This window comes from Desmodus rotundus, chromosome 11 (genome assembly GCF_022682495.2).
Source record: "Desmodus rotundus isolate HL8 chromosome 11, HLdesRot8A.1, whole genome shotgun sequence".
NCBI classification, from domain to species: domain Eukaryota; kingdom Metazoa; phylum Chordata; class Mammalia; order Chiroptera; family Phyllostomidae; genus Desmodus; species Desmodus rotundus.
The window spans coordinates 67494394-67518674 of NC_071397.1; the positions used below are offsets into that span (position 1 = coordinate 67494394).

Here is a 24281-nt window from a genome sequence, read left to right on the forward strand (position 1 = left end):
TAGGACCCAGGAATCGCTTAGCAGATCTCAGCAAAGCGACTGTCCTGTGTTGTCTCCTTGCATTTCTGCACAACGTCTTTCATCCAGAACTTTTTTTTTTTTTTGACTCTTTCTATGGAAGACTCGACCTCCCAGAAGCAAGAAAAAGAAAACCAGGGATCGGGGGAAGAAGAGAGGCCATGGGGAGAAATAACAGCAGCTTCCCAAGATCCTAAGCCTGGGTTATCTGAACCTCTGGAGTCGGAGCAGGGGCCTGAGACTGGATCCCAGTCCCGGAGCAGCCCACGTGGGAGCCCACAGTCTAGAGACAGCACACTTCTCGGTGACCTCACAGAACCAGGTGCAACATCTTCGCCTTGGCCTCCTGAGGAGCCCTCCTCCACTCCCCCTCTGGCTCTGTCCAGACAGGGCCTTGAGGCACCGTGGCAGTCACACAAGGCCACTAGTGTGATTGCCGAAGCTGAGACGCCTCACTCTGACCATTTGAAACAGTCACCTGATGAGGCAGAGCCAACTCATCAGACACGCCAGGCAACGGGGAACACCTTTCCACGGTTTCAGCAAACAAATGGTCATTTGTATGAACCAAGGGATATGAGTTGTAACAACTCTAAACAAAAAGAGCTGAGGTTTGACATTTTTCAGGAGGGAGACTCAAACAGTAACTGTGATCTGGATGAGGCTGAGCCTGAAGAGGCCCCCAGTGTGCTTGAGATTGCCACCCAGAACGCCAAGGCTTACCTCCTGAAGACCAGTAGCAAGTCGGGCTTAAATCTGTAAGTCCTGGAAAAAAAATTTTTTTTTAAAGAGCAGAGTATGACTGAAAAAAGAGGGTGTGAGTATTTCTATGTGAGAGTGTATTTGTGGGTGAATGAAAATACATTTGAAAAGTCTGTATTAGTAAGAGTTAGTGACAATAATCTTTATATCACAGGACTCAACATAGATCATTGAGGGGCATTCTTCTACTTCTTGAAAGATCCTTGACATCGAGAAACAAAACCTAGGAATTATGGAATCATGGGTTTCAAAGAAACCATAATGATAGTGAAGTCCAAGCAACTCTTCAAGATGCTCGTAAACAGTAACTTTGTACTAGCGACAGGAGTGCGTGGCTCTCCTGTAAGCTTCTGAAGCTTCTGCGGCTTGGTTTTGAGTCCTCACCCAGGCCAGTCGGGGTGACTGGATCTCTCAGTTTCTCGGGATCTCTCCTGGTTGGAGCACTAAAAGCTCTGCATCCTGAGAAACCCGTTGGTCTGGGCAAACCAGGCGAACTAGTCACTATAATTTTAAGATTTAAGAATAAAAAAAGTTAACATTTAATGTGTGAAGTCTGTCACAACACTCAAGAATGACAATTTAAAATATAATTTGTAAATTACTGTTTTCAACTTTACTTAAGCTTCAGGGAGGTGATCTGCTGCTCTGTAGCGGATTCTACTTGAATTTCTGATGTAAACGTCTTGTCACAATGCCCTAGGTTAAATAACACGCATGAATTTACAAACTTTGTTAAAAGTCAAAAAAAGCTCATTATACATTCTTGACATCTCACCATTTAAAACTGAATACAAAAAACACAAAAATGGGGAAATTTCCTTTATTGAATTGTTTAATAAGGGACATTATTTAAATACCTAAGTTTTATTTTCTTTCCAAATGCTACATCTCTGAGGTAATAAATGAATATTTTCTATAATGTTCACTATTATCTTCTAAATAGTTTAGCATTTGAAATTAAAAACTGCTTCCTAAAAACTAAAACCCTCAATTTCTTATATGCAGATCTTATCTGACAACCATAAAAATGACTTTTTGTTGTAATTGAAACAATCTTTGACTAAAATACAAGATCTGATATTGGTTTTTATACTGCTGCATATGAAGCCCTCAAAAATTGCTTTCTCCTATGCCATTAAAACAAAATATTAATCCTTTGAAATTGAAAAAAATGTTAATTTTGAATTAATATCTAATAAACATATTTCATAATTTGACAAAAAAGATATTTTGACAAAATGGTGTAGACTCCTTAAAAAACAGTATCTTACCCAAATAACTATAAACAAAGCACATACAGACATTATATTAAAACCTGAAAATAAAATAAAAATTTGGACATAGAGTCCTTCATTTGATAGTGTAATGGCCCCTGTTTGAGCAAATTAAAGACACCAGTTGCAACTCCAGCTAGTGCCTAGTAAGCAACAATATTTTTGGTCTGGAGGCATTTCCAGGAGTTTCAATACTGAACAAATATTTAGAAAGCTTGAGTAAGTTTTAAACAAATTCCGAGTCATAAGATTTCTGTTCACTTACAAGAATAACAATATTCTGGGAAATAATGGTATATTCTTTACACATAATACTTTAAAAACTGTCCTTTAAATTGGTTGTGCATATAATGTACATACTTTGCTTTGACATTCTTAAGATCCATGGGATAAACACAGATATTAAATAAAAGATAAAAAATGATACTTAGGGTCAACGAACAGAAAATAGGCAATTATTGAGCATCTATTTTGATTCACTATAGTAAGGAAGGAGATTTATTAAGATAACAACAAACAAAAACCAAAAATGTAATTTTGGCAATGTAAGAACCTAATGCAGTTGCTGAATGGGAGATATATAACGTACACACATATATAACCATGTATCTGTGGACTCAGAAAGGCCCCCTCCAAACCGAAGAATGGTTCTCAGGGATGACTTGAGGACAAGGTGGCTCCACATTTTCTCTTCAGAGAAATGATACATATGTGGACAGAGCAAGCAAAGTCTCTCAGGTAGGATTTAGCAACTATATAAGAGTGATTTTTAAGTAGATTTACCTCACTGGGAAAGTAGTTATAATTGAACTAATTGTTAGAAATGAAATTGGAGAGAAACAATGTTATCTGTCAGAGAGGAAATGTATGCAAGTTTCCGTATTGGACTGAGAAGTTTCTATTTAACCTAAGAGCACTTTGACAGACAGTTTGGCTCTGAAATAGTACCTTCACATCGTAAGTCTGACATTGGAAAAGGCACACCTTAGCCCTTATGTATAAAATGTAGTGAATTGATGAGAGGTTAGAGGATGTTTCACTTACTCAGTTATGAAATAAAAAGCTAGGGCAGTGTTTTTAATAGAACAAATATAGTGGAATGCGCTACATTTTTGATAAAGGTGAATAATATTTATGACATGTTCTCAGTTGTATGTGGGCAGGGGTTGTAATAAGAAATGTATTTCTGGCAGGTTTAAAATACACTGAAGTGGACTACTGGCCTAGCAAATGAAACAGAAGAGAACAAACCTTTTAAGAGAGTCAGTAGGATTTAGAAATCAGATTGGATTTGGCTAGGGTGGGGGAGGGGGATGGAAAAGAAATTAAGGTAAAAAAAGAAAAATGTTAATCACTTAAAAATATATAAGAGATTTCTATCTCAAATAAAATGTGAAAGTGTTCCTGGTATAAAGTGTGTATCTTTCATAATATGTTTTTCTTCAATATCTTAAATATTTATGTCATACTGGAGATTATTCCTAAGAAAACTTCTAGAATAGGTTTTTCCAGCAGTGGTAGAAGTTACTGTGTTTATTCACTTAAAATTTATGAAGGCTTTGAGCTGTGGACATTTCCTAAAAACCAGCTAACTGAGTCTGCATGAAATGCTTCTTCCAATGCTTTCGACATGTGTATTATCTGGAATATTCTCTTTTCGGGTAGATATGATCACCTTTCTAATATGCTGACCAAGATCTTAGATGAGCAACCCGAAAATGCTGTGGACATCATTGAAAATATTAGCCAGGATGTGAAGATGGCACATTTTAGTAAAAAATTAGATACACTCCACAATGAGAATGAGATGCTTCCTACATATGAAATAGCAGAGAAGCAAAAGGCTCTTTTTCTTCAGGGACATTTGGAAGGAGCTGACCAAGAACTGGAAGATGAAATAGTAAGTCACTAGTTTCCCCGGGAGGTAAATTTGGTTAGTTCAATCGCAAGGTTTTATCTGAGGTGAGTGGGTGTGGTTTTACATTCATATCAATAGTCTTTTATAGCTTTCTAAATGGTATTTTCATCCTCATTTCACACAACTCATTGCCTTGTTTAGACCTTATTTTTGCACATTGTGTTTGTATTTCACAGGCACATGTAAAAGTCAAAGTTACTCCTTGATTCATTGGCTAGAGAATGGAGGCTGTGTTAGCAGGCATGAGAACAATATAATCTCGCTGTACATTTTCATCAGGGCTCCAGCCACCAGGGGTTATTGTCAATGAGCCAGAGTATTTTGAAAGAAATATTCTTTTTCTGGGCAGTGAATCCAACAATTCATTGAAAATATCTAGTTATCTATGTTGTAAGCAGATGTGCTGTGATTCAGGCTTTGTTCTAGTTATAGAGTAGATTCAGCATAATTCTCCAGGACCCTAGGATTTTTGGAATTGTAAAAAGGGATTTGCTTCAACTTAATGTCACCAGCTGCATTAGGCCCTAATAAGAGTCAGCCTGTCTTTTGAAGCTCTGAAGCCAGTCATTGACATCTCTCTAGCTAAGAAAGTCCTAGATGGCATCTTCTTCCAAGAGGAGGCTCTTCATCCACACTGAAGATCTGTTGTTTAGTGTAGCCACCTGCATTAGTTATCTTAGCTAGGTCTCGATAACTTGTTACAGCTTCTACATTAACACTTGCTGCTTCACTTTGCACTTTGCTGTTATGGAAATGGCTCCTTTCCTTCAACTTTGTGAACCGACCTCTGTGAGCTTCAACCTTTACTTCTGCAACTTCCTCACCTCCCTCATTCTTCATAGAATCTTGAAAGAAATGTCAAAGAAGTGGTACAGAGAAAAAGTAGAGCTAATATCAAGACATTTAACAGGGAAACAGGAAGCAAGCAGTTCTTTTTACAAAGTGTTAACCACAGCATTTGTATTCCCAGGCAGAAAACTCTCTTCCAAATGTCATGGAGTCAGCATTTTATTTTGAACAAGCTGGAGTTGGTTTGGGCACAGATGAGACCTATCGCATATTTCTTGCCCTCAAGCAGCTTACTGACACTCACCCAATCCAAAGATGCCGTTTCTGGGGCAAGATCTTGGGCCTGGAAATGAATTATATCATAGCTGAAGTGGAATTCCGTGAGGGAGAAGATGAAGAGGAGGTGGAAGAGGAAGATGTAACTGAAGAGAGAGACAACGGAGAGAGTGAAGGTGAGGAAGATGATGAATTACCAAGGTCCTTCTACAAGGCCCCACAGGCTACACCAAAAGAAGAAAGCAGAACAGGTGCCAACAAATATGTTTATTTTGTTTGCAATGAGCCAGGAAGACCATGGGTGAAGTTACCATCAGTCACACCCGCACAAATTGTTATTGCAAGACAAATCAAGAAGTTTTTCACTGGGCGATTGGGAACTCCCATCATAAGCTACCCACCTTTCCCAGGAAATGAGAGTAATTACCTACGAGCACAAATTGCCAGAATTTCAGCAGGGACCCACGTCAGCCCTCTAGGTTTCTATCAGTTCAGTGAAGAGGAAGGAGAGGAAGAAGAAGAAGTAGAAAGTGGGCGAGATAGTTTTGAAGAAAACCCTGATTTTGAAGGCATCCAAGTGGTTGATCTAGTGGAATCCCTGTCCAACTGGGTTCATCACGTACAACATATTCTCCCTCAGGTAGGGGCTTTGCAATTCTCAACCTGTCAGCCAAGCAGCACATATTTATTAAATTCAGTCTACAATATATACATATATTGAGACTCTAGACAGAGAAGGCCATTAAAAAAGTCAAGTAAAAATACAGAGTACTATATAATTGCCAAGTACTATAAACCTGGGATCTTCAAGCAGACTTTTATTTTCAAACAGAAATAAGGTAATTATTTCTATGAAGTATTTGACAAGTCATATAAGAATTTCAATTTATATGTGTCATGAAATTATCTTTTTATATGTTAGTATAGATGGTGCACTAATTATGGAAACATTTCTTTTATTCTTTCTATAATAAATAGAGATTTTATGCTGAGCAATAAAACATTATCATGAAAACAAAAACAAGCAGATGGCGAGTGCTAAATAGCAGTTAGGTAGCACACATTCTGCTAGGTGCCCTTAATAGCACTTTATATGCATTACCTTATTTAATATTCATAACTGTATGAAAACTAGTATTATCCTTATTTTACGGGTGAGAAAATTGAGGCAGTTTAGGAAAAGTAAAAAGGGTAATATGGCTAATAAGCAGTATGGTAAAGTGTATTAAGTAATATGGGTCAGATATGAGTAGGCAGAATGGATCAAGAGTCCCTCTTTTTAGTCAGTCTCCTGTACTGCCTTATCTGCAGGTAGAAAACTCTTCAGTATACTTCCACCTGTATACAAGATATTCTTACACATCTTTAGATAAATTAATTAGATCAGAAATGATAACCCCAAATCTCCATACCTAATCTTATTACATTTTAATTTTTATTATTAATAACAGTATCTTATCTTTCTTATAAACTTATTACAAATTAGTAAAATGCATTATTTTATTTTACTAAGGCGCTGCTAATTTTAAAATATAAATGTTCTGTAACTTTAAGAAATTGGCAAGTTCTCGAAATAAATAGTACAATCTTTTGCTTGAAAAAAACCTAGATCATAATAGCACTTGGCAAATGTGGAATGAATGAATGAATGAAAGATTAAATCCCCACAGAGTGGAACTTTGTGCAGATAATTGCTTCAATTTAAATGAATACTCTGATATTTTAAGGTCCTCATCTTGCAATATTCATACTCAGGGTCGCTGTAATTGGTTCAACCCCATACAAAAAAGTGAAGAGGAGGAAGAAGATGATGATGAAGAAAAAGAAGAAGAAAAAGAACCTGACTACATAGAACAGGAAGTGGGGCCTCCTCTCTTGACACCTCTCTCTGAAGATTTAGGTATTTTCACAAAGTTTATATGTAATATACTATGTATATATGGTATAAGTAAACATAGTATATATAATATACTATATTTTATATAGCATATATGTATATATGGTATATATATTCAATGTATATAGCATATACTATATCTATAGATTTACACACACACACACTATAGCCTATGGTGAGGAATAAAGAATACGCCTGGCCAGACCACCAACTTTCTCTGATGTGAGTTAAAGAAGGGCCAAGCAGGGAGGAAACATGAGTTGGCTGCAGCTTTCACTGAAATGCTGATTGTTATCTTGTGGATCGTTCCTGCCTTGCATTCTGCAGACCTTAGACAGACGACCATAAACACGACATTGTGATATAGTGTGTAAATATCCAAGTTTCATTGTTCTAGAATGTTCACAAAATTCCCCAATTTTACGTTAAGCTGCTGTTTTAAAAAAAAATTTAGATTTTATTTATTTATTTTTAGAAAGAGGGCAAGGGAGAAAGATAGGAAGAGAAACATCGATGTGTGAGAGAGATATCGATCGCTACCTCTTGTATACCCCAAACTGGGGACCCTGCCCTCAACCCAGGCATGTGTCCTGACTAGGAATCAAACTGGCAACCTTTCGGTTCGCAGGCGGGCGCTCAGTCCACTGAGCCACACCAGCCAGGGCAAGCCACTGATGTTTTTTAACTTTTCTATGTCGAGTGTGTGTGTTTTATGATTTATAAAAATAGCTTCTTTTTGTTATACCACATATCCTTGTCTATTTAGGAGTTAAGCTTTTGAGTTTCTCCTTGATTTACAGAGATCCAGAGTATACCACCTTGGACAACACGACTGTGTTCAAATCTCATTCCTCAATATGCTATTGCTGTTCTCAGATCCAACCTCTGGCCTGGAGCATATGCCTTTTGCAATGGCAAGTAAGTAAATGACAGCTTTCAAAGTTATTTTTGGGAAGCATAAGTTATCACTGGAATCTTACTAGTTTTAACTCATTTTCAGCAAAATTTATCCAAACATCTGTATTATACAGTAAAGCATCAAATTTGGAATATTAGAGTAATTTAAACTTCCTCCTTTTCATCTGAATTAATGAAGCTAAAATATGGTTTTCGGTGCATAATTATTTCAATAATCGACTTATTCATTTAATGGAGGTAATTCTGAACAGTGTTTAAATTAGTTTAAATATCTCATTATTTTTCTTGGACATCTTCATAAAAGATAATTTAAAGTATGTATTATGTAGGCTATCACTGTCAAGAGAATTATGATCAAGAAGATACTGTCCTTTTATCCCTCACTCTCTTCTGTCTTATGCTTCCATTTCTTACCTAATAACCCAATGTCAAAAGATCAGCTGAGCTGAAGAGAGAGCTGAGCTGCTAAATGTCAGAATAGCCATTAAAGCAAGCCAAAAAAACAAACAAACAAAAAAAACAAAAAAAACCCCAAACCTACAAAAACCAAAACAACAGATTCCCTCCAACCTGCCCGCATTTTACTTTTCCCCATGAACTGGCATACCGGTGGAAGGTCTGGTGGATCAGCTTAGATGTGGGGGTCATCTCAATGATAAGGAAGTCCCCGACATAAGGCTCTTGCAGTTTTATGGGGGCTGGGGGGAAGGGGAAGAGAAGTGTTAGGGAAAAGTACTGGATACCGAGAGTGGGGAAAAGTGCATTTAGGGTTTCCCCCCTCCCACGAGTGCCATAAGGAGGCCTTGGCAGGGGGACCCGGAAGACCTCTCCTGAAGGTCTCAGAGACCTAGGAATGAAGGCACCTGAGCTAGGAGCAGAAATATGTGAAGAGCACGACAGGCCAGAGGGTCCAGAGTCCCTGACGCAACTCCCCTCAGAGACTGCAGGGCACTGATCCACCAAACCTGGGGTGGAGAGGGCAATTTTCCCTCTAGGCGTGCCGGGAAGAGCCTTTGCCTTGCCTTTGCCTGAAAGTTCGCACATAGGTCTTCAACCACAAGCCCACTCGTCACCCAGACAAACGTTTGCTAGTTAAACTTTTGAACTTTTTCTAACGAAGGTAGTAACTTTTTAATTTAGTTCTTTCTCCCTGGAAAATAATTCAGTGATCAAAGGTGGTGGTTTGGGTGTAGGGTACATTGTGACAGGGTCTGGCCCCATGGTTTTCTTAACCAGCTTACGCTGGTTTGGATCACAGAAATTTCCTGTGCTAGGAGAATCATTTAGGGGTATTTCATCTCTCATGCATCTTATATGCATTGTTTTAACATTATGGGACTCTGATACTTTACGCACTTTATCATTACAGAAAAGTCAACTTTTCTTACTGAAAAATAATACAATCATCATCTACATTTTTTAAAAACTTATAGGAAGTTTGAAAATCTCTACATAGGCTGGGGTCATAAATACAGTCCAGACAACTATACACCCCCAGTTTTACCACCAGTTTGTCAAGAATACCCCAGCGGACCAGACCTTACAGAAATGGATGACCCCAGTGTGGAAGAGGAGCAGGCGTTCAGGGCTGCCCAAGCAGCAGCTGTATCGCCAGCTGAGGAAAATGAAGACACTGATGAAGATGAAGATGATTATGACTAATAAAAATAAAATCGGGTGCTTACTTCAGCAGCATTTAGTAAAATAAAATTGGCCATTTTATGATACACATACATACTCATGTGGGTCTAATTATATGTATGTAGTTGGCAACCATTCGTGGGCAAAATGTCATGCTCTGAAAATAGCAAACTTGGAATTTCATATTTGGAACTATTAATGTGTGCTTATGGGAAAATGCTCAATGGATTTTCCAGAGGCTCAATGACCGGTTCCCCATCACTGTTCCGATAGCTTCAATTAGTGAAACACACGCTCCACTTTTTTTTTTTTTCAAACCTCAGGTTTAATTTCTATTGTGGCAAACACAAAACCATATAACCTACAAATTTCTTGGCGACTTCATTATTTTTTTGAGTGTCGAGGGGTATTGAGGCCAAAAATATTGATTAGGAGAGAATTTATAATTCTATCACCCGCTCAAAGACCTCAGGAACATTAAAAATGTTAAACCTTTTTACCTGTTACTGCTAAAATAACTTTCTCAAAGATGTCTTTTATCCTATAGAAATTGGTTTGCTTTGGGGAAAAAATGGTTTGCAGAGATGGCTAGCTGGGATACCCAGGCTTCAGACTAATATTTTCTACCAATGCTTCTCTAAAACTGTATTTTCATTTCACTTAAGGAAGTATTTTTAAGCCCTGTTATATGCACCGAGGCTACTGACCAGCAGTTTGCAGATCACTGATCGACAAACATTGCTTGTCACACACGTGGAAGGTCCACTTACTCAAACTCGAGCAGTTCAGGAAGCACTTCTAAGTGGTGGAGAACTAAAGGTAGAAAGGTCATAGGTGCAGCACCACCGGTATTTTGGGAAAGGACTTTGGGCTAAAAGGAGTGGAATTTTGAGAGCAGTGAGACAAACATGGAGAGGTAAGCAGGGCCCAGACTGTGTGGGATGTCTGGGTTTTATCCATGGACAAGGAAGAGGACTCAACTAGGAAGTGACAGAATAGAATTTGTAATGAATGTTTGGGCTTCAAGGTGGAAGAGGGACTGACAGATTGAGACCAGTTTTTAGGCTATCTCGTTATCTAGGTAAAGCATGATGGTGGCATGAAAGAGGATTACTGTACGGGAGCTGGAGTAGAAGCCTGCTTACTGGTCTAAAGGACAAAATATTAGAAAGGGTGATTCCCAGAATTTTCGACTTGGCCATACTGTTCATTTGGGAGTGCAACTTTCAATATTTGATAGGGCAGTTAAAACTTCATCCAAGTGCATTGTGTTCACTTTTCATGGTATAGTAGATATTTGCTGCTTTTCTTTTTTGATGTTTCATATCCATTCCCTCATCCACATGGACCCCCTTTTGAGAAACTGCCTCTGTGCATGGCATGCCTCATGGCATTCGACGTGCCCTCTGGAATCTGAGCCGTGAGCAGAGCCATTTCACCCGGCTCCTACCCCCATTCCTGCTGTAAATTAGTCCGAAGTCTAGTCTCTGCAGTTGCCTCAGTTCCTACACAGAGCCCTAGTTCCTATGGATTCTGTAAGCTTCCCTGATACTCTTTCCATGAATTCCCTTCTACTTAAATGGGCCAGAGTAGGATTCTTTCTTGCAACCTTACATGGCACACCCAACACAAATCTGAAAGTTTCTTTCCCACAGGACACATTAAATACAAGACTCTAAATCTCTGTTGTTTAGGTAAGAGTGTGAATATTTAACAAAAGCAAATCCCTCTCTTCAGAGCTATACCTGTCAAATATTAAGTGGTGAGGAGGGAATTTCTACATACGAAGAAAACAGAATGTTTTATTGGTAAGAATTTGGAAGTGAGACAGCCTGGGTTCACACTCTGGATTATGGTAATTTTTCCAGGCAAATTCTTAATTGCAGAACTTCAGTTTCCTCATATAGCTAATAAGAGTACTTGTGTCACAGAACTACTTTGAAGATTAAACTAATTAATATATGAAAAAATACTAAGAATACCTAGCACAAGTAAGGACCCAATAAATCTTACATATGACTATAATACAAAACCAGTTTATGAAACATGGATAAGAAAAGAAATATAAAACCCACAATGGAAACAAGGTATTTTTTGAAATAATTTCTAAACAGTGAATCACTAAAGATATAATACAGACATTTTGCAAATTAAAGTTGAGTTTTTAGAAAATTCAGATTCATAAGTTGTATTAAAGACTTTAATATTTTAATCTGCAAAATAAAATTCCACAATCACTGAAATGTTTAATTCTTCAAGGAATCTTCTCGGCTGTAAAGACTTGAGATGCTTGTCTCCTGGCCTTGAAAAGAAATTTAAAAAATTGTTACAAGAAATCAATTAATAGAATACATATTATCAGTCTAATATCAAAAAATAAAATCTGGAAATTCTTTCAAGATAATGAAAATTTCCTAAGTAAAATTACAATTTTAAATTTAATAAGAATAAGCATATTTAAATTCAAGCCATAAAAAAATTAAATAATATTTCATAGAAAAACAAAACAGAAAGAAGTAAGAGGAAATGTCATTTTAAAACTGGAATAATGAGTCAAAAGTGAAAATGCTGGCTCACACTCAGAGAAAGAATTAAAAACAGAGAGAAGGAGAAACAGAGAGGGCTATGAACAAAGAAACTTTAAAAAAAGCTATCTCACACATTATGGCCTTAAAAATGCCATTTAAAAAACTTAAATATTGGTGCTATTTCTACAACTTGAGTTACAACTCAAGGCACATTATAATACCCAACTAAAACAAAGTCAAACTAAGAGCAGATGGGTCACACAATGGAAGCAGTAATATAATTTGCCTAGAACATATCAAAATGTGAAAAAGAATTGAAGAATATAGCTATTAAGTAGATTTGTATTTATTATTTGATTGAATTTCATTAGGAGATACTTTTTAAAACAAGTGCTCCAACATCTGGAACAGAATTTGGAATTGCTATTACAAAATATGTTTGTGGCAAATATATGGTAATTATAAGAGAGTTGCCAGGATAAAGTTTTTTTTCTTTAAAATTCTGAGAACTATACATCTTCTAGATTTGGTATGCTACCACGTAACTTCTTTATACCAAGTGGAAGGCTTGCAATCCCTAAATTTTTTTCTATAATGCACCACTCATCACTTAACTGCACTGAGATAAAGAGGCAACTGTGTTGAAGTTAAATTCTAGAGCTATTTCTATCCAATAAGCCCAAGTGCATAACACAGCGCCTCAGAAATCACATGAATCACATTTAATACCCATTAATTGCAAGGTCAACATGAGCTAGGTTTTTTTGGATTAAATTATGTTTTCTTACCATATATTTTACATATGCTGGCATTTTCCATCACTCACCTGACATAAAAAATTAAAGTATTCATTATGAAATTAAGTATTTTATGAAGCTCTGAGAAAAGTATTTGAAAGTAATTAGGTACCATTTGAAATTTAAAGATGTCCATTAGAGAAATTAAATGACATAAAAACAAAATATCTTTGACAACTTAATAACATAGAATTAGGAGATGCAAAGGGATAATAATATTGATTTTAACTAAAAATTTTAAACTCTGAAGTTCAACTTGTTTAGGCTTCACATAATAAATACTTAGATACTTACGATTTTCTCCTCTGCAGTCAGAACACCCTCTACTGCCACTATCTGGTATTGCTTATGCTTTAAATTTCCCACAAATTTCCGAAGTTGCTTGAGATTGTTAGCCTCCACGTCTTGCTTTAGTAGTTTCTGCATGTCTCGAGAAGGACATCCAGGATCAAATATTAGTAAACATAATGTTCGGTTTTTTCTCTCTTCAATTCCGATAACTGTTCGACTATGACCTATCAAAAAATAAAGTAACAGCTATATATATGTAAGTATCTATCGCTATTCACACAGATATAAATAACTATGTATACACATACTATATGCTCTCTGTGTATACAGTGTGTGCAGAAATGTGTTTAGAAAATAAATGTAGTTAGTCCCTCTGACATGGAGGTGCCTGAGCTCTCTCACTCCTAAGATGCAAGAGTTTTAGTGCTACTTCCTGTCAGTTTTCCTTCGTTCAATGTTAGTTTTCCAAAGCCTTCATTACAAAAAATTCTCTACCATGCCATGCACTTTAGTTTTTCTTTCCTAACCCCTTGATCCTTTCTATTTAAGTACCTCAAATGAAAGGATTTAAAATTTATCTGCCATAAAACAAAACTCTAATGGTTCTAAAAGGTAAACAAAAGTAAATTTATACAGGAGGGGCAAAGTAGGTGTACAGTGTGAGTATGTGAAACGCAGAGTTTATTCTTGTATTATAATTTATTATTATATTATTTTCCATGTGAACAACTGTAAACCTACATTAGCCCCACCCTGTATATATTGGGTTGGCCGAAAAGTTTGGTTTTTTCTATACGATGGCTCTAGCAGCGCTTAGTTGTCTGTAACTTCATTCAGAACAATTTTGTTAGATTGTATTGTGACACAGTTGTTGTATCAGCATGCATTTTAAAAAAACTTATCAAAATTGGCGAATTCTTGTGTAGCCATTTTAATACTGAAGATGGGACAAAATATGTAACATTTTCAGCATATTACACTTTATTATTTCAAGAAAGGTAGAAACACAAAAAAAGATTTGTGCAGTATATGGAGAAGGTGCTATGACTGATTGTGTCAAAAGTAGTGATTCTCACTGGATGATGCTCCACGGTCAGGCAGACCAGCTGAAGTTGATAGTGATCAAGACATTAATTGAGAACAATCAATGTTCTACCACAAGGGAGACAGGCAACATACTCAAGATATCCCAATCAATAAAGTTACTGGAGAAAATGAAAAATGTGCCTTTTATTTTATGAAAAAACTAAACAAACTTCTTGGCCAACCCAAATTTTGAATTTACTTTTGTTGAAATAAAAAGCCCAGTGACAATTTTTCCCAAAACAAAGGGACATTCTACCCTCTTAGGTAAACTCAATCTTTTCCTGAGAAATATAAAATATGCTGTCAACTTTAAAACAAAAATTTCTCATAACTCCCCATGCCCAATCAGCCATCAATTTAAAAAGTACTTGGGTCCTGTTTCATATGGGGCACACTGTTATATTTAGAAAAAGATTGATGAAGTGAAGGGCATTGGTGGTACTTAATAGCAATGTATATATAGTTCTATAATAATTGGGCGTACCTCTTATGTAACGCTAGGCACAAATAATTTTAAGTGAAAAACATAACATTTAACATCCTGCAGTGAATACTATTAGTAACAATATTTTACATAATCAGTGTTGGGCACATAAAGGTTACATGACTTCCCCAGCTAGTAAGTCAGAACTGAGATTCAAAACCAGACAGCCTTGTGAAGCAATCCTCAGCTTCACACGTCTAAAAATAGAATGTCAGGGAATATAACATTAAATAGTCTGGTTCTGTAGAAAATCTACTGGAAGTCAAAAGACTTGGGCTTTAGAACTTACAAAACTAAGTTTTTACTCCTGTAGCCCATTTAACTCAAACTGTTATTCTCCTGGTAATCCCTAATTGTCAAGTAACTTTTGGCAACTGAGAAATGTTAAGATCATTTCATTCAGCATTATGGTAGACACAAAAGTGGTTTCCCAAAGATGTCCACCTTTTAATCCCCGAAACCTGTGAACACACTATTTACAGGGCAAAAGGAACCTCGCAGATAAGATTAAGACTGTGGACCAGGAGATGTGGAGATTTTCATGGATCATCCTGATGGGCCACATCTAATCACACGAATCCTTAAAAGTGGAGAACTTTTCAGGGCTGTGTCAGAAAAATGAAATGTGAGGACTCAGTTCGCCATTACTGGCTTTGACGATGGGAGAAGGGGTCATGAGACAAGGACTGTGGTGGCATCTGGCACCTGGGAACACCTATCATCTGACAGCCAGCAAGGAAGCAGGATGTCAGTCCTACAGCCACAAGGAACACACTACCGCCAACAACGCAATGGGCAGGGAAGGACTATCCCCTAGACCTTGAGAGGAAATTCCAGCCTGCTGACCTCTTAATTTTAGTCTTGTTAGGCCCAAAGCACATTTCTGACCTAAAAAACTGTAAGATAATAAATCTGTGTTATTTTAAGCCACACAGTTTGTGGTAATTTGTTATGTTAGCAATAGGAAAGTAATGTAAGCACCCAGAGCCAACATTTATAAGTGTCCACATGACTTCTTCTCCACCATTTAGGAAATCAGCTAACTCTTTCGCCGTAACTAAAGAATGTTAAAGCGCCATCACTTTATCATCCTGTTACATGTCTAAGGCAATGACACACACACCGGGCACACCTACACAGGTACTACAAGTGCTGCCAACCCAATACTCGAAGTTCAATATGGAGCGCTTAACCCTTACAGCCTGTGTTCCTAAATGATGAAATGCCCACCATTTACCATATTTTTCGGACTGTAAGACGCACTTTCCCCCCAAATTTGGGAGGCAATGGGGGTGCGGTCTTACAGTTCAAATGTAGCTTACCTGGCTCACAGGGAGTAGGGGGCAGTGGTGTGGGGGTTTTTTTCCCCTATTTTACTCCTCTAAAACCTAGGTGTGTCTTATGGTCTGGTGTGTCTTATAGTCCAAAAATACGGTACTTTTCCTTATTCCTGTCAATCCAGATCATCCATTCCAAAAAATTTATCAGATATGCACGTGCCAGGCACTACTACAGGCAGTTAGGGATCCAGGGGCAAACAAAACAAGCACTCCTGCTTAAATGGAGCTTAAATTACAGTAGGAAGAAATACTCTATAAACAAGATAAATAAGTATATTATGCTATATATATTTTTTAAAAAGCTGCGAAGTAGAATTAGTGGTGAGAGGTTAGGATAATGAGATAAGATTTTAAATAAGGTGGTTAGGGAAGGCCTCACTGAAGTGACATATGGGTAAAGACCTGGGGGAGGGGACGAATAAACAATAAAGGAAGTGAGCCAGGCAGCCCGGAAGACACAGGGATATCAACTTTCATTACCCAGGAATGAACTGTAATGAAAATGTAACTAAGAAAATCAGACAGACTATTGTCACAATACTGCCCTCCTCTTTATTATCAGAACGATAACCTGTCCTAAAGCAAAAGCCAATTTGTTGTCTTATAAAGAGATGGTCTTATAAACTATACTTACTATCTATGAGATTTACTAACCTTGATGCTGAAGATAGATAGGAGGCTTAGATGTACACACTACTTTTGGAACCCCTTCCCTCTCTGAAGAATAATAGTTCAATATCCACTCGAATAAACGGGGGTGTGTACCCAAAGGACCAGTTGACTTGTGAAAATCCACAATACGGCACCTACAGAAAATGGACACAATAGATTATTTAGAAAATATTTTTAAAATTATTTTCACCAGTGGTGTTACCAAATACAAAAAATTTTTAGTTTAGAACTAATTCTATCTTTTTTTCTTAAGAAGAAAAATATACAAATTTTATTACTTACATAGGAAACTATCATTTTATGAGGAAATAATTATTTAAATAACTTCATAAGGTTGATGACTGACCTAAAAGTTACGAAGATTTTCTGACATAAAATCTCTATGAACAGTAAATGAGGATCATACTTTATCTTTAAAAGTCGTCAACATATAACCTGAGACGCAGCTTTTATGCTAAAGTCTCTGAACTTGATAATTAATTAGAAGCAGAATTCTAATTTTAATTCTTCAACAGCCATTCATATCTATCAAAAAATATCCTGAATATTTTCCCTGTCAGCTCTCCAAAATTTTAATAATAAACGAGAAAAGAATACCCATAAAAATTATCTGTCTATCTATCTAATTATCTTCTATTTGTCACCAGACTCTGGTGGTGGTATTTTTTCCTCAAAAGGAAGTCAACCTTGAATAAACACAATTATTTTAACCAGAAACACTGTTTATATTCTTCAACAACTATTTTAAAAAGCTCAGGTATAAACAAAAGCAATTAAACCCTTTATTTTCACTTTAAAGTATAACACAGATATCCTGACCTTATCTCTCTTGATAATAAAATCTTCAAATACACCCAAACTGTAATGGTTGTTAATCTTGAACTAGTAAGTTTAACGTTGATAACTTTCAAACTGATTACTACTGAGTTTTAAATGTTGAAATGAAGTTTCGTATAATTATTAAAAGGTAGAAACAGCGCTTGGGCTAGCAGTTGACTGCATACTGATATTTAGAATGCGAACAGTAACCAATTCATGGAGTGCAAAAGGAAGACACTTAAATAATTAGTAAAGAAACTCAGGGTTTAGCAATAAAAAGGCTTTCTTAAAAGGAAGGCTAAAGTATTTCACGTACCAAGAAAAAAAGCTGGATATATCAGGTATTTCAGATGGAAATTTTCCCTTCCTTAAAACTTATTTAATAGTTGAAACATGATATAGTATACTAATATAAATGTGTAAACTTATTGGCAAAAGGAAAAAAGAAATTTAGTGGGCAAAAAAATAGTACATTCAATGTAAGTAATTCAAGAAAGTTATTATACACACATTTTTTAATTTAAAATTTTAAAAATAGTTTCATCTCTAAATCTAATCGATTAATATGGTAGAAATGGTGTGAAGCACTGGCTAAATTACCCAGGAACAAGCATAAAGAAAACATGGAGTCAGGACGCTTACGGCAAACTTTCCATTCAAGATGCTCACAGGCATCTACCTCTGCTCCCTCTTGGGAGTCCAGCAACATAATAATGAAGGAGAAAGTGATTTAAACACCCAGGGACAAGGAGAATGAGGACAGATAAGAAACTGCCACACAAGTCTGAAAAATGGAAAACTGCATTAAACTTAATGTGGAGACACAAAGACAATTGTCTTAAAACCCCAGAGAGGCTGAAAGGTTTGAGGCACAGGTATTGGGGAGAGTAGCAGTGGGAATACAAATGTGAGATTAATTGTAAATTTGCATAAAGAAGGCAAATCACTCCTTACCCCCCTCATTGCTTTTACCCCCCTACCATGCACACAAAGGCAGGAGCTGTCGCAGCAGAGTGGAGAACTCTTCTCTGAATGGCTTCTGAGAAAAGATCTCTCTCTGTATGGATATTTGAGAGTTGCCCAACCAAACAGCAAGTTTCCATCTACGACTCCTTAAACAAAGTCTGCTAATCTGCAAGCTCCATGCAACCCTACAGGACTTCCAGCAGCGTTTTAGAACCTCATTCCTCACTCTAGGAATAGACAATTAAGGATTTACGAAAGTTAGAATGCCTTCAAAATGGAATAAATAGACATGAAAACAAATTAACATGGAGGAAACAGAAAATGCAAGGAACAGAAAGATACAAAATGTTGGAAGAAAGCTTTGCAATCATAAAAAATATGATGCTATAAAACTGAGCCTTAGAATTAAACACATGATTGCTAAAGTAAACACTTCAATACAGCAGCTGGGAGATGGAGTTGAGCGAATCTAGACAGTAAAACAGAAAGCAAATACAAAAAACGGGACACGACCAATAAAATTACAACAGTGAAACTGGCAGCTGTTACTACATTCCAGTCACAGTTCCAAGCACTTCATTATCTCATTTCATTATCACTATAACTCTACGAAGCAGTTACTATTTATATGTTCTTGTATCAATGGTGGAACTAGGATAGAAATACTCTGTAAACAAGGTAAATAAGGGTTAAGTCCCAGAGCAGGTAGATTGGAAAGCCTGCAGCAATCGCAGGCAGTCTGACTCCAAAGTCCAGCTTTTAAACACTGCACTGAGATCTTATAACTCACCATTTCAGATTCGGAGGGAAAAACAAACGCTTAACACAATATATCAAAGCCCCACATTGCAGGGTGAAATGTCGTATTATCAGGGCTAAAAGAAGATGCAAAAACTTCCAAAGCAAATGAACAAGTTATATATTCAGGAATGAAAATCATGTGGCATCTTATCTTTTCAACAGTAATACTAATGGCTAGAAGTCAACAGAGTAAAAACTTAATATGATATGAAAATGATTTTGAATTTAGAATAATATAGGATCATTTAAGTAATAGGGACTAGGCACCCTTTTTTAGAAAGTTAATGAAGGAAGTGTTTAAGCAAGAGAGAGTAATCCTCAAAGAGAAAGACATGGAATTTAGGAAAAACCCAGTCTCCGATTCAAGAAAGAAGTGACCAAGTGCTGCATGACTAGCCCTGGAGAGGATCTGGACGAGACACAACCCAGACTGGAGCGAAGAGGACGGACGGCTTCACGTGGAGGGTCCAGGAATAGGCGTGCGCACGTTACATGCCAGTGGGGTGTTCAGAAAAACTTATGACCATGATGTGGTGGAACAATGAAAAGGAAAAGGAAAGGCAACTTTTAACTCAAGGGACAAATATGAAAACCTTCAGGGAAGAAAATAAAATCAGCGATGAATAATATCTACACAGTCATAATGTAAACTCTAACTTAATTAACACTGACATTCAGCTGTGTTAGAAGGAATGTGAGTGAACAAGAGGGAGATATAAGGGGAGTGCAGCAGACAATGTCTAAAACTGATAAACCAAAAAAAGAAAAGAAAAAAGCCATGAAAGCACGTTATTTAAAAACAATGGAAGCAACAGCTGCCTCTAAGAAATGGGACTTGAGAAGAGAGAGGAACATGAAATAGGGAATGAATTGCTGGTTTTCATTATAAACCTGTTAGCACTACTTAAACTTTATTTTTTAACTATCACTTTGATAGAAAAATAAGCACACAAAAAGAAACAATAAACCCTTCCAGGTATGACAATAATAGTAACCTGGCTTTTTAGGTACATACTTTACCCTTAGGGAGGTCAGAAGTGTATATATTTCACATGCTCCGATCCAGGCCTTTGTTCCCTGTAACTTGTTATTGAGTTGAGAGGCACCCTGAGGATCAAAACCTTCCCTCCATGCGTCTTCAATCATAGACTGGATTTTTGGAATACAAGGAATTGACATACCTAAAATCATACAAGCAAACACGTTACACGACAGGTACTAAAGTGCTGAATATTACCATTTAGCAGTATACCATTTATTCTAGGGGAATCAACAAAAGTTTTTAAGATGATTATTCCTGACATCTTCTTCTTCTCTTTTTTAAAAAGACTTTATTTATTCACTTTTAGAGAGAGGAGAAGGAGGGAGAGAAACATAAATGTGTGGTTGCCTCTCATGCATCCCCTACTGGGGACCAGGCCCACAACCCAGGCATGTGCCCTGACTGGGAATCGAAACAGCGACCCTTTGGTTTGCAGGTCGGCACTCAGTCCACTGAGCTACATCAGCCAGTGCTGATATCTTCTATTGTATCAGTTTCTCTTCCTCCAACCAGAATTCAGGATTTTAATGTAAATATCCATCAAAAGACTTCTTCATTAAAGCTATTAATTGTGTCCACTATATATTAGTTCATTCTATATGATTATGTACTTTATCAGATGACAAGTTTGAAGTACTGCACTTCGCATACCTTTCAAGCAATCATCATAAGCATCATTTTGTAATAGTGATGACAGGAGCATTTGGAAGTTTCTGTAGCCGCAACCCCAGCCTTTGTCACCACAAGAGGAATGGAAGTGATCCACCACTGCAGAAAGCCACACACGCCTCACGTCTGGGGCAGCGCACTGGTAATACCTATAAAGTGCTTCAGTAATTCCTAAAGCAGGGAAGAGATTCAGAGGATTTAGAAGAGTAAGTTATCTCCCTATGGCTGGCTAATATATTTCTAATATCAATCTTTTCCTCAAGCACCACATCTAAAACCGGTCAATTCCATCTCGTCTGTTTTTTTCCCCATACATTTTAGAGAGAGAGGAAGGGAGAAGGAAAGGGAAAGAAACATCAATGTGAGAGAGAAACATTGATTGGCTGCCTTCCATACGTGCCCCGACTGGGGACTGAATAAGCAACCTTTTGGTTTGCAGGACAACGCCCAACCAACTGAGCCACACTGGCTGGGTATTCTTTATCTTTTTACTGATATAACCTTAGTTCATATGCTGCTTTGCCATGAAATCAATCACTTCTAAATTTCAAAGCAGCTTAACAAAAGGACATATTATGACAGTGCCATGTTCTATAATCTTTTATATTTATATTTATTTAAATTACATATAAACTAGTGGTTCTATAGTAACTTTAAAATGTATGCACAGCCCTGGCTGGTGTGGGTCAGTGGACTGAGTGTCGGCCTGTGAACTAAAAGCTTGCTCGTTGAGTTCCCAGTCAGGGTACATGCCTGTGTTGTGGGCCAGGCCCCCAGTTGGAGCCGTGTAAGAGGCAATGGATGGATGATGTATCTCTCACACATTGATGTTTCCCTCCCTCTTTCTCCTTCCCTTCCCCTGTCTCTAAAAGTGAATAAATAAAATCTTAAAATATATGCACAAATGGAAATTAAAGAATGACACAAATTAAAAACAAATAGAAGTTCTAATATTTTCCCCCTGGGTGCCCCAATGGAATCACGTTACACATTTCCCAGGGTCTGCTTTTCCACATAGAAACTTTTCATGTGAAGACCCTTAGAGAAGTTTAAGTGGAGAAAGTGCAGATTCACACAGCTGGTGCTGAGAAAAATAAGCAATAAAACCTTTAAGTATTGTTATAAATATGGGGAAAATATTTGATCCATACCTTCTTTTTCTCTCTCACACATATGTACGAATATATTCCAAGTGGATTAAACCCAAAATATGAAAATCAAAGTATGAATATTTAAAGAAAATGAAAAGAAATATGTCTATAATCTAAAAGATGGGGGAGTTTCTTAAACAAAACACTTAGGATACAAATAAAGGGAAAGAGTGAGAAATCTTATGTTCAAATTTAAAACTCTGCGTAAGACATCATGTACAAAAAAATTAAAAATGGAACTGTCTTATGATCAGCGATTCTACTTCTGGGCATGTATCTGAAGAAATCCAAAAGAATATATGCAACCCAAGTGCCCATCACTGGATAACTGGATAAAAAAGCTGTGGCACATATATGCAATGGAGTATTACTTAGCCCTATAAAAGAATGAAATCTGACCACTTGTAACAGCATGGATGGGCCTAGAGAGCATTGTTAAGTGAAGTCAGTCAGTCAGAGAAAGACAGATACCATATGATTGCCCTTGAATGTGGAATCTAAAGAGCAAAATAAATGAACAAATAAAATCGACAGACTTGGAGATACAGAAAACAGACTGATGATAGCCAGAGAGGAGGAAGATTGGGGGACTGGGTGAAAAAGATGAAGGGATTAAGAAGTACAAATTGGTAGTTACAAAATAGTCACAGGGATATAAAGTACCTCATACGGAATATAGTCAATAATACTGTAATAACTGTGTATGGTACCAGGTGGGTACTGGAAATATCAGGGGGACCACTTCGTAAAGTATGACCGTCTAACCACTATGCTGTACACATGAAACTAATATAAGATAACACTGACTATAAACTATAATTGAAAGTTAAAAATAAAAAATACATACTATAGACAAAACTTAAAGGCAAAAAATTATAGACTTGAAGAAGATATTTACACCTCATAAAATCAACAAAGAATTAGAATCCTGAATACTAAAAGAACTCCCATAAATGAATAAGGAAATGCGTTAAGAACAATCTAACAATGGACAGGGGGGAGTGGGGAGGGGACAGTGAGGAGAGGGGATTACAGGAGCTACTATAAAGGACACATGGACAAAATCAAGGGGGAGGGTGGAGGTGGGGGAGGGAGGGGGGTTTGGGTGGGGTGGAGGGATGGGGAGAAAAGGCACACAACTGTAATTGAATTAACAATAAAAAATTAAAATTAAAATAAATAAATGAATAAGGAAATCCAATAGAGAAAGGACAAATGAATGGAATAGGTTATTTACTAAAGAAACTCCTGCCTCAGGAGTAATCAAGGAAATGCAAATTAAGACATGTATCACCTCGTGCCCTATAAATGGCCAAAGTTATAAAGAGTCACCACACAAAGTGTGAGTGAGAATATAATGATGCAAATGTAGATTATGACCACTTGCCCTTTAACTTAGTACTGTACTTCCAGTTCCGGATGTAATAGGAGGGAAACTCTTGAAGGAGACCTGTTTATAACTTGTAAGAGTGAAAGACTGACAACAACCTCAATATCAACATGAAAACAGGTAAGTAAGTTGTGTGCAATTCGTACAAGGAAATACTACATAGCGGTCAAACTACACGAAGTCCAGCTGTAAGAATCAGTATGTCTGAGCAAATCAGAGTATATATGCTGCATGCCCACCTGTATGCAGTTCGAACACATAGACTACCACGTATTGTCTATGAAAACCTGCATGTACGGTAAAGTACTAGAACGTATGTAAGACTGACAAATACTAAATTCGGTATAATGGCTGCTTTTGTGGAGAGAGGGTTACACAGGGGTTTTATTTACATGTGAAAGTTTTTACTGCTTTAAGATTCAAAAAAGGTAGATGGTAGGAACAAAGCTTTGTCCATCTATATTTTTTACTACATTAATAGATATATTAAATACGAGTTAAAGTATTGGGGAAAAAAGGCATTTTTTGGAGCAAGGCATATCTGAGTGTAAATACTAGCTGGGTCAATAACTAGCTATGTCACCTTACTTGGGGAAAGTAATTTAACCTCTCCAAGTCACAACTGCCTCATCGAGAACAATGTAACACTACACAAGAGAATGTTCATTTTGAGAGTTAAATGATACCTTATTCGAGTATTACATACAAAGGTCTTCTTAGTGTCTACAATGGTGCTGAGCAATGCGGCAGCC

General features: G+C 37.0%; 2 protein-coding genes across 10 annotated transcripts in view; one reads left to right on the forward strand and one right to left on the reverse strand.

The window, feature by feature from the left end:
- On the forward strand, positions 1 to 23658 carry RSPH4A (radial spoke head component 4A). 4 transcript variants are annotated; one of them, XM_045188700.2, is made up of 6 exons: positions 1 to 776; positions 3720 to 3954; positions 4943 to 5677; positions 6793 to 6937; positions 7735 to 7852; positions 23553 to 23658. In XM_045188700.2, exons 1-6 carry the CDS (start codon positions 115 to 117, stop codon positions 23641 to 23643), a joined length of 1986 nt encoding a protein of 661 aa, XP_045044635.2. In that variant the 5' UTR covers positions 1 to 114; the 3' UTR covers positions 23644 to 23658. The 4 variants fall into 4 exon arrangements, with proteins under 4 accessions (XP_045044635.2, XP_024407984.2, XP_045044638.2 ...); XM_024552216.4 differs by lacking the exon at positions 23553 to 23658 and adding an exon at positions 9286 to 11705; XM_045188703.2 differs by lacking the exon at positions 23553 to 23658 and adding an exon at positions 9222 to 9311.
- Positions 11661 to 24281, reverse strand: part of ZUP1 (zinc finger containing ubiquitin peptidase 1) — a 24084-nt gene continuing 11463 nt past the window's right edge. Inside the window, exons 6-10 of one of the 6 annotated variants that reach the window (XM_045188705.2) lie at positions 20971 to 21159; positions 20293 to 20458; positions 16674 to 16825; positions 13113 to 13246; positions 11661 to 11795 (exon numbers count right to left, since the gene is read on the reverse strand). In XM_045188705.2, the coding sequence (XP_045044640.2) occupies positions 11748 to 11795; positions 13113 to 13246; positions 16674 to 16825; positions 20293 to 20458; positions 20971 to 21159 (689 nt within the window). In that variant the 3' untranslated portion in view covers positions 11661 to 11747. Of the gene's footprint in view, positions 11796 to 13112; positions 13356 to 16673; positions 16826 to 20292; positions 20459 to 20970; positions 21160 to 24281 lie in introns of those variants that run through there. The other 5 variants (XM_024551832.3, XM_045188709.2, XM_045188707.2 and 2 more) reach the window with 5 other exon arrangements.

Bases quoted from the DNA above. Each gene is read 5' to 3' on its own strand.
- RSPH4A (XM_024552216.4), top strand. From the start codon at position 115: ATGGAAGACTCGACCTCCCAGAAGCAAGAAAAAGAAAACCAGGGATCG. The intron at 777-3,719 runs GTAAGTCCTGGA...CTTTTCGGGTAG, and splicing joins AGCAAGTCGGGCTTAAATCT to ATATGATCACCTTTCTAATA. The intron at 7,853-9,285 runs GTAAGTAAATGA...AAAAACTTATAG, and splicing joins TATGCCTTTTGCAATGGCAA to GAAGTTTGAAAATCTCTACA.